Source organism: Nomascus leucogenys, chromosome 18 (genome assembly GCF_006542625.1).
Source record: "Nomascus leucogenys isolate Asia chromosome 18, Asia_NLE_v1, whole genome shotgun sequence".
Classification (NCBI taxonomy): domain Eukaryota; kingdom Metazoa; phylum Chordata; class Mammalia; order Primates; family Hylobatidae; genus Nomascus; species Nomascus leucogenys.
Genome location: NC_044398.1, coordinates 23,593,320 through 23,612,555, shown reverse-complemented (window position 1 = coordinate 23,612,555; position 19,236 = coordinate 23,593,320). Strand labels below are relative to the sequence as shown.

The window sequence follows — 19,236 nt, the reverse complement described above, 5'->3', positions numbered from 1 at the left end:
TTTTTTTTTTTTTTTTTTTTTTTCTGATGGATTCTCGCTCTATTGCCCAGTCTGGAGCTCAGTGGTGCAATCTCAGCTCATTGCAACCTCTGCCTCCCACGTTCAAGTGATTCTCCTGCCTCAGCCTCCCGAGTGGCTGGGACTACAGGCACACACCACTGCACCTGACTAATTTCTGTATTTTTAATAGAGACAGGCTTTCGCCATGTTGGCCAGGCTGGTCGTGAACTCCTGACCTCAGGTTATCCACCTGCCTCGCCTCTTAAAGTGCTGGGATCACAGGCGTGAGCCATCGCCCCCTGCCTTCTTTTAAAGGAATCAGATTCTACTCCCTTCAGGAGGTTCCTTCTTGTCTAGGAGTCACATTTGGCTTGATTAGAGGAACACCCAATTCTAAACATTACTCTGTAAATCTTTTTTTTTTTTTTTTTTTTTTTTTTTTTTTTTTTTGAGACGGAGTCTCGCTTTGTCACCCAGGCTGGAGTGCAGTGGTGCAATCTCGGCTCACTGCAAGCCCCGCCTCCCGGGCTCACGCCATTCTCCTGCCTCAGCCTCTCCAAGTAGCTGGGACTACAGGCGCCCGCCACCACGCCCGGCTAATTTTTTGTATTTTTAGTAGAGACGGGGTTTCACCGTGGTCTCGATCTCCTGACCTCGTGATCCGCCCGCCTCGGCCTCCCAAAGTGCTGGGATTACAAGCGTGAGCCACCGCGCCCGGCCGAGACAAAGTCTTACTCTGTCACCCAGGCTGGAGTACAGTGGCACGATCACGGCTCACTGCAGTTTCCACCTTCCAGGTTCAAGTGACCCTCCTGCCTCAGCCTTCCGAGTACAGGTGTGTACCACCATACCTGGCTAATTTTTTTAATGCTTTTCTTTTTTCTTTTTTTAGAGATGGGGTCTCACTATGTTGCCTAGGCTGGTCTTGAATTCCTAGGCTCAAGTGATCCTACTGCCTCAGTCTCCCAAAGTGCTAGGATTACAGGCATGAGCAACCACGCCCGGCCATAGCTGTAATTTTTTTTTTTTTTTTTTTTTTTTTTTTTTGTGATGGAGTCTCTGTTGCCCAAGCTGGAGTGCAGTGGCGCGATGTTGACTCACTGCAGCTTCTGCCTCCCGGGTTCAAGCGATTATCCTGCCTCAGCCTCCTGAGTAGCTGGGATCACAGGCGCCCGCCACCACGCCTGGCTAAGGTTTTTGTATTTTTAGTAGAGATGGGGTTTTCACCATGTTGGTCAGGCTGGTCTCGAACTCCTGACCTCGTGATCCACCTGCCTTGGCCTCCCAAAGTGCTGGGACTACAGGCGTGAGCCACCACGCCCGGCCTTAGCTGTAATCCTTAAACCTGGCTACCTATAATCATCTGAGGAGTGGCTCAGAAAAACCCAAAAAACACATAAATACAGAAATAATTTTATAGAAATAAGAACATAACACACATGCTGTTTTTATTATAGACAATTTTCCTGTCTCTTCTCTCACAGCCAGTCCCTACTTCCCCAGGTAATTATCTAGTGTGCATACATTGTATTTTCTGTTCATACAATCCTATGTAGACCTACATATACATAAAAAGTGTTTTTGCTTGTATATCATTTTACAGATTTTTTTCCTTTTAATGCAACAATGTTTCATTAAAATTCCTTCAAATCATCAAGTTTAACTTAGTTCAGTCTTTTTAAGTGGCTGGACAATATTTGGTATTAAACCATAATGTATTTATTCTTCTATAGATGGGCATTACTTTATTTCTAGTGTTCTTGGCTACTATAAATTATGTCAGTTGAAAATATTCTTATATATATGTTGTTATGAACTGGTGTTTTTTTCTTCTTCTCAGGATTAGAATCGTTGGGCAACAGGATAAATATATTTTTTATTTTATTGGAGATTACCAGGTTGCTTTTTAGGAAGACTGTAACAGTTCACATTTCCCCCAATAATGTTCAAGGATATTTTCTTAGACTTTTTGGGAATCTTTCAAAAATGAAAATTCCCAGGCACCAACCACAAACCTTCTGATTCAGGTCTGTGGTAACATCCAGGAAGCTATATTTTTAAAAGTTCCCAGATGAATCTGAGGTGGTATTGAAAGCACTGCATTTAGGTACCCAGGAATACTGAACATAACTGGTCTTACAATACTTACATGAATAATATCAGCTTCAGCCATATACATATATATAATATTATATATAAAATATCTTATATATAATATTATATATATTATATAATATTATATATATCTTATATATAATATATCTAATATATATTATATATTAGATATATTAGATATAATATATATTAGAATCAAATCATCAAATCAAGACATGAATTGGCCATGGACATATGTATCAAATGTAGGTCAGGGGCCTATACAGTTTCAGAATGGGGAACTTAATTAGTTGGATTGGGGATAGCCCCTTGGGAGTCACCAATCTAGTTTAGAGCAATTCTGAACAATCTAGAAAGATTTTGAAGAGAGGTAAGCATTTAGTGGTTGTTTAGAAATTTAAATGATTTGAGAGAAGCTAATGGGAAAAGAGCATTACATATGTAAAACATTCCCGAGGAGCTCCTGCTCTCAGAGTACAAGATGTCACCAGGTGAGATGATAAGAGTACTGTACTGAAAATCAAGAGGATTTAATTTTAATCCTGGTTAAACTACTAAACTCTCAGACCCTGGAACTATTTTCCTGTTATATAAAATGAGGAGGTTTGATAGATGATTATTATGATAATTTCTATTCTGAACTAGACTGGAGATAATTTCCTCTGTCGGCCGGGCGCGGTGGCTCACGCTTGTAATCCCAGCACTTTGGGAGGCCGAGGCGGGCAGATCACGAGGTCAGGAGATCGAGACCACGGTGAAACCCCGTCTCTACTAAAAATACAAAAAAAATTAGCCGGGTGTGGTGGCGGGCGCCTGTAGTCCCAGCTACTCGGAGAGGCTGAGGCAGGAGAATGGCGTGAACCCGGGAGGCGGAGCTTGCAGTGAGTGGAGATAGCGCCACTGCACTCCAGCCTGGGCAACAGAGCGAGACTCCGTCTCAAAAAAAAAAAAAAAAAAAAAAAAATTCCTTTGTCACCACAGATACTTTAGAAAATCACTGTTAGAAAAAAAAAAATCACTGTTACTTTCCTCTGTCTATAAGTCTTGAGCCCAAGTCTGACAGAAGCTGATTATGTTTACAAAAATGAAATGAAGCAAGATGGGGACATTCAGTAAACTATCCATATTCTAAAATTCTTGTTTCTTTTTTTTTTGAGACGGAGTCTCGCTCTGTCACCCAGGCTGGAGTGCAGTGGCGAGATCTCCGCTCACTGCAAGCTACGCTTCCCGGGTTTACGCCATTCTCCTGCCTCAGCCTCCCGAGTAGCTGGGATTACAGGTGCCTGCCACCACGCCCGGCTAATTTTTTGTATTTTTAGTAGATACGGGGTTTTACCGTGTTAGCCAGGGTGGTCTCGATCTCCTGACCTCGTGATCCGCCCGTGTTGGCCTCCCAAAGTGCTGGGATTACAGGTGTGAGCCACCGCACCTAGCCCCTCGTTTCTTTTTCTTTTTTTCTTTTTCTTTTTTTTTTTTTGAGACGGAGTCTCGCTGTTGCCCAGGCTGGAGTGCAGTGGCACGATCTCGGCTCACTGCAAGCTCCGCCTCCCAGGTTCATGCCATTCTCCTCCCTCAGCCTCCCAAGTAGCTGGGACTACAGGCGCCCACCACCTCGCCCGGCTAATTTTTTTGTATTTTTAGTAGAGACGGGGTTTCACCGTGTTAGCCAGGATGGTCTTGATCTCTTGACCTTGTGTTCCACCCTCCTCAGCCTCCCAAAGTGCTGGGTTTACAGGCGTGAGCCACCGCACCCGGCCGCCCCTCTTGTTTCTAAATTCCAGAAGCATGTCCCTCCGTTGAATTCAGGGATGCATATTTATTATTTAATGAAACAACAGCTCCTAAGTTTGTGCTGCTAGGCTTAGAGGTTAGGCCCTAGGGGAAGAGATGGCCTCAACTTGTATTTGTGTTTTCCTCTTCAGGCTCTGCAGATGGCATGGGGAGGAGGTTGCACTCAGCCCCTGATCCTGGTCTCTCAAAGACTCCAACAGCAGAAATAGAGCATGGTCTCCATGAAGCCAGAACAGTGCGTACTTCTCAGGTAGCAGCCTCAGGTGCTAAGGTGCTGGGCCTGGGGTGGTGTGTTGGGGAAGGAATTATGGAGAGATGTGACTGGTAGGGATGATGATAAGGCAGAGGCATGGTGATATGGGGCTATCAGAAGAAAATAAGGTCTATGATTGGGCTTCTTTTGAATTAGAGGAGATTGTTACATGGCTACCATCTTACCAATACATCTAATTCAGGTGTCTATTACTACTGAGCCTTCCCCTACTCTTTCCCATACCCTGAGGATAGTGTCTGTGGGAAAACCATAAGTCTAGTATTATGTGTCTGCCTGTATGTATCTGTGTGTTTGAAGGCTACACCTTGCCGAGGCCTCAGCAGGGAGTGTGGGGAGGATGAGCAGTACAGTGCAGAGAACTTACGTCGCATCTCACGCAGTCTCAGTGGCACCGTTGTCTCAGAGAGGGAGGAAGCTCCAGTTTCTTCCCACAGTTTTGTAAGTAGAATCAGGGTCCATCTATTCAGAGCACCCTCCTCCTTGCTAAGCAAAAATACAGTGCGGGTGAAGAAGCAGGGAGAAAGTGAAGGTTGTAATGTGAGGAAAGGCCCTGTGTACTCAGCAAAAATAAGGACACGCAGTCATTATTTTATTTACAAACATTCAGTTGGAGCCCAGAGAAATGTCCATTCCGTGTAGCAGTTCTGAAAGGCTGTACATGTTGTAGGGTTTCCTGGGGTGAGAAGAGTCATAAAGCCTTGAGAGGAATCTGAGAAGCAAAGGCTGCTGATTGGGTCAGAACACACTGCACTAATCAAAGGAAGAAGGAAAGAAATGGGATGGAGTATTGGTTTGCTTTTTCCTCTCACCCCCAGTATGTGATTGAATAGAATTCAGTGTGTTTTCAATCTAAAGTGAAGCATGTGCATCAGCAAGAAAAGGAAAAAAGCCTTCTTGAGAATTTTCATATGGTACTAATGCAGTAATATGTAAGTAGAAGAGGCAGGAAAGCCCAAGCCATTAGAGATCAACAAACTTAAATAATATCAGTGGCTGGGTTTGTAGGTAATCATACCTTTGGAGAATTTCACTTCCTTGCCCAAGTTGAGTTTTCATTACAGTAGAGGTGAGGGTACAAATTACCAGTGCATTGAAGGTTGTCCACTAGGTCAGTTCAGGAAAAATGTAAAAACAGGTTTTAAATACATGGTACAAAAATAAAAAGGTATAAAAGCATAAATGGTGAAAACCAAGTCTGTCTTCTACCAGCCCTTCAGATTCAGTTTCCCTCCTAAGAGGTACTCATTCTTCCAATTTTTAAAAATCAGCCGAGGCCAGGTGTGTTGGCTCATGCCTGTAATCCCAGCACTTTGGGAGGCCAAGGATGGTGGATCACCTGAGGTCAGGAGTTTGAGACCAGCCTGGCCAACATGGCGAAAATATAAAAATTAGCCAGGCATGGTGGAGGGTGCTTGTAGTCCTAGCTACTCGGGAGGCTGAGGCAGGAGAATCGCTTGAATCCGGGTGGCAGAGGTTGCAGTGAGCCAAGATTGAGCCACTGCACTCCAGCCTGGGTAACAGAGCCAGACTCTGTCTCAAAAACAAAACAAAACAAAAAAACCCAGCCGAATTTATAAGTTTCATTCAATTTATTGTTCATAAATTCCTAAACAATTCTGATCAGGCTGCCATTCTTTTTTGGAAAAGGTGGACTCTCCTGCCTAGCATTTGTTCTCATGTACTTTCAATTCATTTAATGGCAGTTATTTTCCTAAGAGAGCTGGCTTCCTTTCTTCTGACTTCTGTATCATTCATTGATTCATTCTTTTAAATAAATGTTTATTGATTCTGTCACAAGATTCCTAGCACAAAAATAAACAAATAAATAAGTGCTTATTGAGTGTGTTCTAGGTATTGTGCTAGGTGCTGGAGATACAATGGTGAGTTAGATATAGTCCCTGCTTTTATGGAGCTTACAGTCTACAGTGAGGGACAGATAAATAAACAAACAATTATAATGTGTTAAGGATTTGATCCTATGGGAACATAATAGATGGGACATTTAAATCAGGCTTGAGGTATCATGGAAGGCTTCCTAGAGGAAGCAAAAAGAAAATAGCAGGTAAAAGGGACCTGAGCAAATATTAACTGAATTAAAAGAAGCTTATTTAGTATGGCAGGATTAGAAAGTCTGGTGAGGGGAGATAATGGAGAGTGTTGACAAGAGAGGATACAAAGAATATTATGGACCACAGACAGCTCTGTATGTCACAGTAAGTAGTTTGGAAGGATAGAGATAAGTCGATGTATTTGAGACCCAGTTAGGAAGTAAACATCAGTGGGAGTTGGTGCCTGCCTGGATGTTGGGAGAGGGGATAAAGGATGATACTCAAGTTTTATGGGTAGATAATGATATATTTGAGGGAAGATATGCATTCAGTTTCACATATATTGAGTGGAGATATCTGGCAGGCTTTTGGAATGAGATATATAAGCTGCAAATTGAAATTTGGGAATCATCGCCATTGAAAAGAGGAAAAGACTTGCAGAAAGAGAAGAGGAGCCAGGACATATCCCTAAAGAGCATCAGATTTAAGGTGGTTCTTCTGAAGAACCCTAAAAGGAGACTGAGAAAAAAAGATTAGAGAGACTGAAGGGAAACCAAGGATGTGTGGTACCATAGGCACCAAGAGGAGAATGTTTGAAGAAGAAAGGAATAGCCAGGCGCGGTGGCTCACGCCTGTAATCCCAGCACTTTGGGAGGCCGAGGCGGGCAGATCACGAGGTCAGGAGATCGAGACCATCCTGGCTAACACGCTGAAATGCCGTCTCTACTAAAAATACAAAAAAATTCGCTGGGCACGGTGGCGGGCGCCTGTAGTCCCAGCTACTCGGGAGGCTGAGGCAGGAGAATGGCGTGAACCCAGGAGGCGGAGCTTGCAGTGAGTGAGCCGAGATTGCGCCACTGCACTCCAGCCTGGGTGACAGAGCGAGACTCCGTCTCAATAAAAAAAAAAAAAGAAGAAAGGAATAATTAGCTATGTCACATGCTGAGAGGACTGGCACCTGTCCTTAGGCGGTATGATAAATGCTTACTTTGTGCCATGTTGTAGTAGGTGCTGTGAGCATGAACTGATGAAACAACACAAATTCTGCCCTTGAGTAGCTTGCAGTCTCATAAAGGAAATTAGACATACTGGCATATAGATTATTTTATTTAACGTATTATTACTAAGTGCCCACATTGTTCTAGGCACTGTTCAAGGTGCTGGGGACACAGAAGTAAAAAGAAATAGGGGAGAAAGACAATAAACAAATAAATGACATAATGCTAGACAATGATAAATATGATAAAGAATAATAAAATAAGGCAAGAGAATAAGGAGTAAAGAGGTAATAGTGGTTTTTTTGAGGGCTACTCCTGATAGTAGGGTAGTGAGGGAAATCAGCTCTAAGGAAGTAACTTTTGATTAGAGACCTCAGTGATATGAAGGTATGAGCCATCAGAAGAATATTCTTGGTAACAGAAACAGTAAGTATAAAGACTCTGAGGTAGCAACGAGCTTGGTGTGTTTGAGGAATATTAAAGTTAGAGTGTAAAAGCTCCAGGAATGATAGGAAATAAAGTGAGGAGCAGCAGGGCCATATCACACAGGACCTTGTAGGCCACAGTAAGGAGGAGTGGATGAGAGATAGGAAGAGCTGATTGAAGGCTGTTGCAGTAGTCCAGGTGAATTTAAATATAAAACCCATAAGTAGAAGTGATGGTCCTTCGCAAGTAATGGAATTGTGGATGGGAAGTGGGAAATCAAGGTCATTGCCAATGTTTGAATATGGGTGATTTAGGAACATGAGGTGCCAGAAGGAGGAGTTTGGAAGGATTCTGGTTCAATTTTGGATATGCTAGTGTTTCAGATGTTAAAGGGGAATATTTCTGGGTATTTATCATAAAAGATAACTAATAGGGAGTAGAGCAGGACATAAGCATCAGTAAATACAAACTTGACAGGCAAAAGAGGAAGCTGTGGAATGTGTAGCAGTGACAGGAGAGAAGATGGGGTAGAGTTCTTGATTCTACATTTAAACTATATAGTTTCATTCCTAGTACTTAGAATAAGTGAAGGATTTTTTTTCTCATTCTCTCAGGCTTTCTGAATTTCTCATATTTCATTTTTATTTTTAAATTTCTATCTCAATCTCTCTAATTCTACTGTTAGCATTAAGGAGTTTGCTAAAGACCTGAATGGTAGGGTTGGGAAGGTGAGGGATATGAGGAAGACTGGTTAAGGGATAAGGATCTGAAGTTTGCAGTTTCTTAGAGGGCTAGCAGGGAGAGCGACTGAGTAAATTGGGTCCTGTTCCAGAACAAGGCATGTAGGCATGTTTGTGCTCTGGTTCCCTCCATTTCCCTTTGCTTGCCTCACTGTGTTTACCCAACTACATCCTGCTTTGTGTTAATCCTCATCTCTATGTTTTTTTGTCTTGTCTCATTATAAGGATTCATCAAACGTGAGGAAGCCTTTGGAAACCGGGCACCGTTGTTCCAGCTCCTCTTCCCTCCCTGTCATCCATGACCCTTCTGTGTTTCTCCTCGGTCCCCAACTCTACCTTCCCCAACCACAGTTCCTGTCCCCAGATGTCCTGATGCCCAGCATGGCAGGGGAGCCCCATAGACTCCCAGGTAACTCCCCCAAATCTAATATCATATGCCAGAATTTGGTACCTTTTCTGGGGCCTCCAAGGGTCAAATCAGTATACCTATGGGGAGGGGGGTATCCCAAGGTGGAGTGGTGTGAAGATATGAATTACTGCTTCAAAGTCATGCATTTATCTAGATAAATATTAAATCATTTGTTGGGCACCATGATTTTTAGACCAAGGGTTTAGACCAGCACCCCTAGAGTCTGTCTACTTACGAGAATGAACTGCTTCAGTCATGATAGAATAAGCTTTTAACTGACAAAGGGGAGTTAATACCCAGTCTTTGGGATACCCCCAGAACAGAAATGGTCATCTCTATCAGCTAGTTTTCTCTCCTTCTATCCTCTGAGTCTCAGCTGAGGGATGGTCTAGGAAGATAAGGAATGAGTGGGAGAATTGGAAAGACCCTTTACATGGAGTACCCACACCAGGTGTACAGATCCAGACAATTGTGGGGAAGGTGGGCAATATCATTTTGGCTTTCTTTGACCTTCCAAGTGAGATGTTCTCTTTTTTCCCCCATGCATTGGATGTACAAGCTTGAGGCAGTGGTTCTCAGTGGATAAAGGGGATGTACCACCAGTATCTAGTGGGTAGAGGCCAGGGATGTCCTCAACAGCACATCCATTATTGCCACTTGCTCAGTCGTTGTTGTAAACCCTCAGAGTCAACTGAACTATTTTAGGCCAAACATACTGTTTTTGTAAAGTATTTTTCATTAATAAATCACACAATGCACAGGGCAGTCTCTCCCCAACCCCAACAAAGAATTATCAGTCCAAGATATCAAGAGTGCCAAAGTTGAATAAATGTATAAGAAAAGGCATTCCACATTGGATCTCAGAGATCAAACAAAGGCAGCTTAAGTGAAGATAACATTTTAAGAAAAGTTGGAAAAAAAAAAAAAGCCAGGCACACTGTCTCACACCTGTAATCCCAGCACTTTGGGAGGCCAAGATGGGAGGATTGCTTGAGTCCAGGAGTACGAGACCAGCCTGGGCAACACAGTGAGATCCCATCTCTATTTTTTTTAAAAAGAAAAGCTGAGTGAGGTTTTGGTATGGTGGCTCTAGGAGTATAGTCATCAAAAAGGGAGTATACGTTTGCTATATATAGTGATATATTAGCGAGCCCTTCTTTTGTATGTGTGTGTACAGTGGATGAGAGATTATAGTGGAAGGAGGTAGAGGTATGGCAACATCCATGAGACGGTTTCATTTGCCCAGGTTGGAGGTATGAGATTTGATTTTTATGTATATTAAGAATTTTAAAAAATGGAATCAAAAGCACAGCTTGGTTCCTTCTTTCCCTTGTGTGTATGTTCTTGGAGGAGTAGGAATTGGGCTAAACAGCTAGGCATGGCTCTCTGGGAAGGAGAATGTTTTTCTGAAGATGCTCAGTCTTTGGGTTTCTTTCTTTCCCCAGGAACTTCAAGGAGTGTCCAGCAGTTTCTGGCTATGTGTGACAGGGGTGAAACTTCCCAAGGGGCCAAGTACACAGGAAGGACTTTGAACTACCAGAGCCTCCCCCATCACTCCAGAACAGACACCTCCCGGGCACCCTGGTCAGAGACCAACCAGCATATTGGGACCAGATTCCTGACTACTCCAGGGTGCAATCCTCAGCTAACCTACACTGCCACACTACCAGAAAGAAGCAAAGGCCTTCAGGTTCCTCACGCTCAGTCCTGGAGTGATCTTTTCCATTCACCCTCCCACACTCCCATTGTTCATCCTGTGTACCCACCATCTAGCAGTCTTCATGTACCCCTGAGGTCAGCTTGGAATTCAGATCCTGTTCCAGGGTCCCGAACCCCTGGTCCTCGAAGAGTAGATATGCCCCCAGATGACGACTGGAGGCAAAGCAGTTATGCCTCCCACCCTGGACACAGGAGGACAGTGGGAGAGGGGTTTCTGTTTGTTCTATCAGATGCTCCCAGAAGAGAGCAGATCAGGGCTAGAGTCCTGCAGCACAGTCAATGGTAAAGGTTACTCCTTTCCTTTCCTGGAGCTACACCTTTCTTTGTAAAACTGTACTGTGGGCCGGGCGCAGTGGCTCACACCTGTAATCCCAGCACTTTGGGAGGCTGAGGCGGGCGGATCACGAGGTCAGGAGATTGAGACCATCCTGGCCAACATGGTGAAACCCCGTCTCCACCAAAATACAAAAAATTAGCCAGGGGTGACGGTGCGTGCCTGTAGTCCCAACTACTCGGAAGGCTGAGGCACGAGAATTGCTTGAACCCGGGAGGCGGAGGTTGCAGTGAGCCGAGATCGCACCACTGCACTCCAGCTTGGCAACAGAGTGAGACTCCATCTCAAAAAAACAAAACAAAACAACAACAAAAAAAACCGTACTGTGGCAGCATTGGTACTCTGCATCACTGCCATGGTTGTGCTATTCTCATCTCAACATAGAATTGGTGGGTTCTCCTAAGGGTGTCAGGAACCTCTAAAAAGACCTGATTCTTTGGGAGGGGATATTTGAAATTCCAATTTCCATTCCCCCTAGCAAAAGGAAGCAGCTGCTGTTTAAGGGTTTTATCTGAGCCACTTTAAAGATGAACCCATGGTATTACTCTGGATACTAGCCATTCCTTAGGATCTTAAGGTCACATTTTATTCCTGGATGCTTTATGTCCCCACCTCCACCTGAGCCCTCGTCCTCTGTTCCCTACTATATTCCCAACTTCTACTCTGTTTTATCCACCTATCCCTATTACCTGACCCTTTGTCTTCCCTATCTCCCATCCTTGGGGGACATGCAGCCCTGTGGTCATGGTTCTGATTGCATCATCAGGGCAGCCCCCCTGCCCAGGTATTATGGCCTGTCAGCATTCCCTGTGCCCTCCAAACCTTAGGCCTAGAACGCGGAGCTGCCAACATAACATTCACCCTTTTGAACAGATGGAGTCAGGCACACTAACACAGCCTTCTGTCCTCAACAGCACAGCCATTATTGCCACTTGCTCAGTCATCGTTGTAAACCCTCAAAGTCAGCTGAACTATTTTAGGCCAAACATACTGTTTTTGTAAAGTATTTTTCATTAATAAATCTATAAGTAGTTCTATTTAATTCCTTGTCATTCTTCCCTTTATATGCTTTTGCTTTCTTTGTATTGGGGTGGGGAGGCTGGATAAATATATGAAGTGGCTTTTGACTGAGTGGAAGTGAGGAGCCAGAGAGGAGATGAAGGATATACAATCAAGGTGGGAATCAATGGGTTCTAAAATAGGGTGCCTTTCCTTTTTATTATTGCTGCTAGGATGTTTCCCATCCCTTTCCTGACAAAGCATTCAGTACTCAGTACACTATACACTTCCTTCCTCCCCTCCTTAGGGATATTTTCTGGGGATTCAAGCTCTTCTTACAAACTCACTCCTGATCGATGTACTCCAGGTGCCTTCCCTCTATCTTGTAAGTTTGTGACGTGCCTCCTGTCCCTTCCTTCCTCTCCTTCCATGAAGGCCTCTCCCTTTCCCTTCCCCTGTGGTGTTATGGCCCTTCCATGCCAGAGAGATCCATTTTCACCCGTGCCTCACTCCCGAGACTATTCCCTCTAAAAAACAGCTTGTGGGTTCCCTTTTTGGAAAATATCCATTGTTGGTCTTTCCCTTCCTCCTTTCCTGGGGTCTCAGGATAGAAATCGACACAAAGAAGAGGTAGAAAGGTACTCCTTGAGACCTTCGGACTACTACTTACTTATCACCATCCATTATGAACAGATTCTGAGCACATGTATTATTGAGCAGGAGGATGGCAGGAATTTGTTGTTCCATCCCACTTGGATCCTGCACCATCAAGATATATAGAGCTTAGTGGATATGCTGGTCCCTGTCCATGATTCAACATATCTCCTGGTGTCATGGACACACTCGTCTAATAATTTTTGATGAACAGTCAGTTCTTGCCCCTCCACCCCCTTTCCCATTAATGTCAGTCACCTTGGTCTCTATAAAGGTTCCATAAGTCACCTGGGCCCAGATTCTGTGCACGCACAGAAATAAGGAATTAATTTCTAATTCCCTATTTACTCCTCTGCCTTCCAGGAGGAGGCTATATCCTTTTCAGGTGAATTCTTCAGATTCTTTGCACATCTCTTGGTGTCATCCCCTATCTTCCCCTTACCTGTTTTGACAAACTATGGCGCCTAAATTGCTCTAGCTGCAGTCTTATTCTGTGCCTTCAGACTTTTGACAATTCCAGACTCTAAACACAAAGGCCAGAATTGTCTTTCAAACTCCATTTTGGAGGGTCCCTTCTCCACTCTAGAAACTACAATGCTTCCTCTATTCTCTGGTCCCCTGCCAACCCTTCAGTATTCAGATCTGGTAGCTAAATCGTTATACATTTCTCTATTAGTAGGAGATCCTGAGGTTTAATCACGTCTCCTCAGTTTACTGGGAATGCTATGAGAGCGGGTGTGTTTCCTCGCAGTCGATCATCGCAGCACCTCCTCATTCTTGATTCTGCATGCAAAGAATTTTAACCTGATCCCTTGGCCTCGTCCTGTTTCTCTCCTAGCTTCAGTAATTTTGCCCAAGTCCCTAGAGCCTACCCCGCCCCCACCCCCGCACGCGCAGTGCATGCCGGTCTTAGCCCCTCTGTAGGGAAAGAGGGTCCGCCATGTTCCCCGGCGGCGCCGCCGCTTGGCTCTGGTAGCCGCCGCCCCCGCCCCCAACCCCGCCCGGCCCAGAGCCTAGCCGAGCCCCGGGCCCAGCATGGCCGCCCCGGAGCCGGCCCGGGCTGTACCGCCCCCGCCCCCGCCCCCGCCGCCCCCTCCCGGGGCTGACCGCGTCGTCAAAGGTGAGAGGTGGACGAAACCCTGGGGGCCTGGCCTGAGGAGCTAGCTGTGTGTGAGGACGGGCGGGAGACCGTCCCCTCGGGAGTGGGCCCGGAAGGGCGGGCGAGTGACTGGCTGCCTCCCTTGGGGAGTGGCCCCTGGGCGGGCCCCTAGTGGGCAGGGCTGAGTCGGTGGCAGTGGCTCCGCGGTCTCCCGGTTGCTTTCAGGCCGGGGCGGAGGTTTTGCTCCCGTGGCTTCCTAGCCCAAGGGGTGAGGCTGTTAGTTGCAGTGAGCCCGTTTTCTCCCCACTCGGCCTGTCAAAGCGACGCAGGGGCCGCGGTTAGCTTCCTGCCCCGCGACAGCTGCACTTCTGGCTTGCCGGGGCGAACCGAGGGGCTCGGAGACCTTCAGTCACGCGAGGCCCGCCAGTGAGCAGTCAGAAATCACCTCGGCTTTGGCCCACGCCTGCTCCCCGTTGACAGTCGTCCGCCCTATCCGCGTCTAGCTAGCGACAACCGCAGGGGTTCACTTTTGGCCGTCAGGTGCCACCCGGAGCAGAAATTAGGGGAACCTTGTGGGATTGGACCACGGTGAAGGGTCGGGGCAGGAATTGGGAGGCCAGCCTTTATAGTGCAGAAAGGGAGAAAAAGCAGCATAAACGAAAAAAAAAATTCTTGTGGATAGGAAGTATTTACTTAGAAAACCATCAACACTTTGGTCAAAAGGGGTTACCCCTCCCTTACAAACACACACCCACACATTCATTCTAGACGAAAAAGTTAAATGTTTCTCAGCCAGGGCAGAATTTATGGATGTTTACCCACAGCAGGTCAGCAGATTAATTTAAAATGGAGAAATTGAGGGCTAATTGAGAGTTGCTTAAGATTCCAAGCTTCCTGGGAGAGCCTACAAACCTCAAACACTGCTGTGGAGATGAAAAACAATTGAAATTCTCTTTACCATGTAGCTTGATTGATAAATTGAAATCGTAGAATAAATTTTCCTTATTTGTATTGTATTTATTTTTAAAATATAGGTACTTTTGTTTTCATTCAGCTTTTCAAATACACTGGCACAGTACTTAAACACTGTTAGCCTACTTTTTGAAATCTGACTCATATGCTTCCATTAAAATATTTAAATTTTTTAATTTAAAGGAAACCTTTTTTCTTTTTTTTTTTTAATTAAAAATTTCCAACCTGAGCCGCCTTCGGTTCTTAAAAGAATAATACTAATTTGGCTCGGTGTGGTGGCTCACATGTGTAATCCCAGCACTTTCGGATGCTGAGGCGGGCAGATCGCTTGAACTCAGGAGTTGGAGACCAGCCTGGGCAACATGGCGAAACCTTGTCTTTACCAAAAATACGAAAAATAAAAATTAGCCGGGCATGGTGGCGCGCCCCTGTAGTCCCAGCTTTTCTGGAGGCTGAGGCACGAGAATCACTGGAGCCTGAGAGGCAGAGGTTGCGGTGAGCCGAGATTTGCGCCAGTGTGCTCCAGCCTGGACGACAGAGCCAGACCCTGTCTCCACTCACTGATTGACAGCTAGGCTTAAGTTAGTAGTATATCCAGTTGGGCCAGCCATTTGAATGAGCTGAATAAAGAGTTTATGGAATCCTTATACAGAGAAATCTTAAAAAAAAAAAAGTAATGCAGGCATTCGTTCTATCAAGAAATCCGGGAGTGTTGTGGGGGTGGGAACAGGGGACATTGGCTACCTCTTCATTTTCTGACTCTATTTCTGTGTTGTGTGTTCATTTCCCTGGGCACTTTTCACCAAACTGTTAGATGGGGTAACCAATCACATTCCTGAACAATGAGTTTATGCTATCCTTATATTTGTGAATCTTCTTATTCCTTGTCATATATATGGTAATGTTTTTTCTGTACTGCTTTAATGCAGTGAAAATAAGATTCCAAACATAAGGCAGATTCCTTAGGGGTGAGTTGTGAGTCCAAGGCAGTCGTATTTGCAGGTTATTGGTATGGAATAAAAGCCATTTGATTTAGATAAATAGGAAAGGAGCTTGTTAATATAGAAAATTATAGTTAAATAAAGCTCATGTTTTATCATATTTCTTGTGCTTCATTGTGCCCTCTTCATAGAGACAACTTTCATTTCTTTATGGAATTTGTTAACCAGTTGGAATGCCTGTATGGGTTATATGTTTTAAAATGGTGTGTAACAGACTAATTTGCACTGCTCGTGGAGTCTCCTGCATTTACTGGGAAATTCACCTTTCTTACAGATCCAGAAATTCACTTTTAAATTTCATTTTCAGGATTCTTTCTTGTCTTTTATTCATTAATTATACTATAATGTGATACCTGATGTTAGAGAATACTGGTTGCCTGAAGATAAGTGATGACTTGTGTGAGTTCAGCTTAACTTGTTAAAATCCAAATTTCTTTTAAGTCCACAATGTGGTGGTAGTTTTGTATCCGTACATTTTCATAGTAGTAATATTATGGAGACTATCTGTTGGCATTGAATGCAAGTAGTCTTTTTCTCCCTGGAACTTCTTTTTTTTTTTTTTTGAGACGGAGTTTTGCTGTTGTTGCCCAAGTGGAGTGCAATGGCGCAATCTCCACTCACTGTAACCTCTGCCGCCTGGGTTCAAGCGATTCTCCTGCCTCAGCCTCCTGAGTAGCTGGAATTACAGGTGCGCACCACCGTGCACGGCTAATTTTTTGTATTTTTTAGCAGAGACGGGGTTTCACCATGTTGGCCAGGCTGGTCTCAAACTCCTGACCTCATGATCCTCCCACAATGGCCTCCCAAAGTGTTGGGATTACAGGCGCGAGCCACCGCGCCCGGCCTGCCTCCCTGGCACTTCTTAGTGTCAAAATTTTATACTCTATGCTTGTAGTCATAAGGCCTACATTTTATGGTCATGTAGATTTTTAAGGGTGGATAGGTCTTTCTGTGTTTAAGATCAGATACCTGAAATTCACTTTTTATGAAGTTTGGGAGCTTGGAATACTGTAGGTGATTCATCTGTAAATGTGATGAGCTTGTCACTAAAATTATTAGTGGTAATTCCATGTCATTGATTATGGGTCATTAGGTTTTTGGTTGATTAAATTCAGTTCTGAGCCTACTCCAGCTGCTGGCTCAAGTCAAATTCTTCCTCTGTTTGAAAGTTGATCTAACCCACCTGATTAAGCAAGATGGTATATACCCTTTTAGTTATATTCTATTAAGCATTCTTTAGCTATGTAGGAAATAAGAAAGCGGAAAAAAATTAGGAAAAATATCTAACCGTATCTGCATGTGTGCTTTCTTACCACATCAGCAAAGCTGGTATAGGTAATTAAAGCACAAAATCCTGAATTTATATATATTGCTTTCCCTCCTCCCCACAAAGTTTACTTGACCTGAATTGCCCAGATAATTCCTTTTTCCCCCAGATACTTAAAAAATGTACTTTTCGCTTTGTATACCAGGTTCTAGATTTGTAAAGCTGGATTGTCTCTTGAGATTATCAAGACTGTTAGTATTAATAGAAAAATTCACCTTTTTACTTAGAGAGCATTGTCAGTATTGGGTATATGTTCATTTTAGCACCTACAATGTGAATCATTTTCTTAACATTATTTTATTTCATGGGTTATATTAACCTCAAATTATGAGACTTTCAGATTGAACCAAAATGTTGAATTTGTGTGTTTTAATATTTTTAAGCTCAAGTATTTCTGATTGACAACCTTAGAATTCATTTGGATTCTGTTGCCAGTTGCCCTGCTTATAAATCTGAAGTCATTTGGCTAAATTGTTTTCTAGTACCTTTGCTTTAGGAGGATTACTTATTATTTGTTTATTTATTTATTTATTTTTTGAGATGGAGTTTCGCTCCTCTTGCCTAGGCTGGAGTGCAATGGCGCAATCTCGGCTCACTGCAACCTCCACCTCCCGGGTTCAAACGATTCTCCTGCCTCAACCTCCCATGTAGCTGGGATTACAGGCATGCACCACCACGCCCGGCTAATTTTGTATTTTTAGTAGAGACGAGATTTCTCCATGTTGGTAAGGCTGGTCTCGAACTCCTCACCTCAGGTGATCCACCCACCCCGGCCTCCCAAAATGTTGGGATTACAGGCATGAGCCACCGTGCCTAGCCAGATTACTTATTTTCAGATAACCCATATAGCCTTGGTGTGACATAGCTACTTCAGTGTTTCTTGCTAGTTCTATTTCATTATATTTTAAAGCAGCTTGAATTTTAATTTTTGTTTACAAAGTCTATTTTGTGGACTTTCTGTGTAAAAAGAACTCCTAGAAATTATTTTTCTTTTACTTTTCACTGTCATTACTGTTAACCATACTAAAATAAATCTTCAGGCCAGGCGCAGCAGTGGTTCATGCCTGTAATCCCAGCACTTTTGGAGGCCGAGGCAGGGGGATCACTTGAGGTCAGGAGTTTGAGAGTAGCCTGGCCAACATGATGAAACCCCATCTTTACTAAAAATATAAAAATTTGGCTGGGCACAGTGGCTCACGCCTGTAATCCCAGCACTTTGGGAGGCTGAGGCAGGCGGATCACGAGATGAGGAGTTCGAGACCAGCCTGACCAACATGGTGAAACCCTGTCTCTACCGAAAATACAAAAATTAGCCTGGTGTAGTGGTGCACACCTGTAATCCCAGCTACTCAGGAGGCTGAGGCAGGAGAATCGCTTGAACCTGGGAGGCGGAGATTGCAGTGAGCCAAGATCATGCCACTGCACTCCAGCCTGGGCGACAGAGCAAGACTCTGTCTCAAAAAAAAAAAAAAAAAAAAACCCAACCGAACAAACAAAAATTAGCAGGGTGTGGGGGCACGCACCTGTAATCCTAACTACTTGGGAGGCTGAGGCAGGAGAATCACTTCAACCCGAGAAGTGGAGGCTGCAGTGAGCCGAGATTGTGCCACTGCACCCCCGCCTGGGTGACAGAGCGATATTCCGTCTCAAATAAATAAATAAAAATAAATAAAATAAATCTTCAGTACCATGTGTCCTAGTGAAAGCAAAGGAACAGAAAGAGAGAGAGAAAAAGAGAGTGTGAGGGGATGGGGTGAGAGGGAGAGGGAGAGGGAACACTGTGGTAACAAGTTATCTTAAAAGGAAAATGCCAAGTTGGAAATACAGCTGCTCAGTAGTGAGGCAAAAGCTTCAGGTTCCAGAGCTATTGAATGAATTGGTAAGAGTTGTAAGGAAAAGTTTGGTAAAAGGACCTTGATTTATTAAACAAAGGGTGCCAATCATATGACTTCATTTCACCATAAAAAATGTTTTTTATACACAGAGATGAAATAAGCTGAAGCTAATTAGGCATCGTCTGTGTATGGTATGTAAAATTTATTTTGGAACATCACAGTCGTGAAATAGCAAATATTTATTAAATGTCTGCTGTATCACAAAACTGTAGGAGAACAACAGAAGTATAAAATATAAAATACAGACTTGGTTCATGAATAAATATTCATGGAAAATTAACAATATACGTCATAAGGACAGGTATAGTTAATAATTGCCAGGTAAGTTGCTGAGCCAGCAAGTTGTCTGAGTTCAAAGGAGGTAGTGATGACTCTGGACTGGAATGGTCTAGGAAGGGCTTGTATAGAAGCAAAGGGGCCTTGAAGGATGGTTAG

The 19,236-nt window shown here is 44.0% G+C and overlaps 2 protein-coding genes and 1 long non-coding RNA gene across 31 annotated transcripts in view; 2 read left to right on the top strand and 1 right to left on the bottom strand.

The window, feature by feature from the left end:
- Positions 1–11,896, top strand: part of USP54 (ubiquitin specific peptidase 54) — a 138,854-nt gene extending 126,958 nt beyond the window's left edge. For 14 of the 25 annotated variants that reach the window (XM_030798218.1, XM_030798217.1, XM_030798215.1 and 11 more), the window contains 4 exons: positions 4,038–4,156; positions 4,478–4,618; positions 8,618–8,801; positions 10,247–11,896. In XM_030798218.1, the coding sequence (XP_030654078.1) occupies positions 4,038–4,156; positions 4,478–4,618; positions 8,618–8,801; positions 10,247–10,806 (1,004 nt within the window). In that variant the 3' untranslated portion in view covers positions 10,807–11,896. Of the gene's footprint in view, positions 1–1,457; positions 1,504–4,037; positions 4,157–4,477; positions 4,619–8,617; positions 8,802–10,246 lie in introns of those variants that run through there. The other 11 variants (XM_030798232.1, XM_030798231.1, XM_030798219.1 and 8 more) reach the window with 9 other exon arrangements.
- A 1,265-nt stretch (positions 11,897–13,161) lies between these two features.
- LOC115831198 lies at positions 13,162–14,542 on the bottom strand. Its single transcript, XR_004026717.1, has 2 exons — positions 13,615–14,542; positions 13,162–13,290 (listed from the first exon to the last, which is right to left on the bottom strand). It is a non-coding gene; the product is annotated as an uncharacterized LOC115831198 (long non-coding RNA).
- Positions 13,408–19,236, top strand: part of PPP3CB (protein phosphatase 3 catalytic subunit beta) — a 59,102-nt gene continuing 53,273 nt past the window's right edge. For all 5 annotated transcript variants that reach the window (XM_030798236.1, XM_030798238.1, XM_030798237.1 and 2 more), the window contains exon 1: positions 13,408–13,627. In XM_030798236.1, coding sequence (XP_030654096.1) covers positions 13,543–13,627 — 85 coding nt within the window. In that variant the 5' untranslated portion in view covers positions 13,408–13,542. The remainder of the gene's footprint in view (positions 13,628–19,236) is intronic.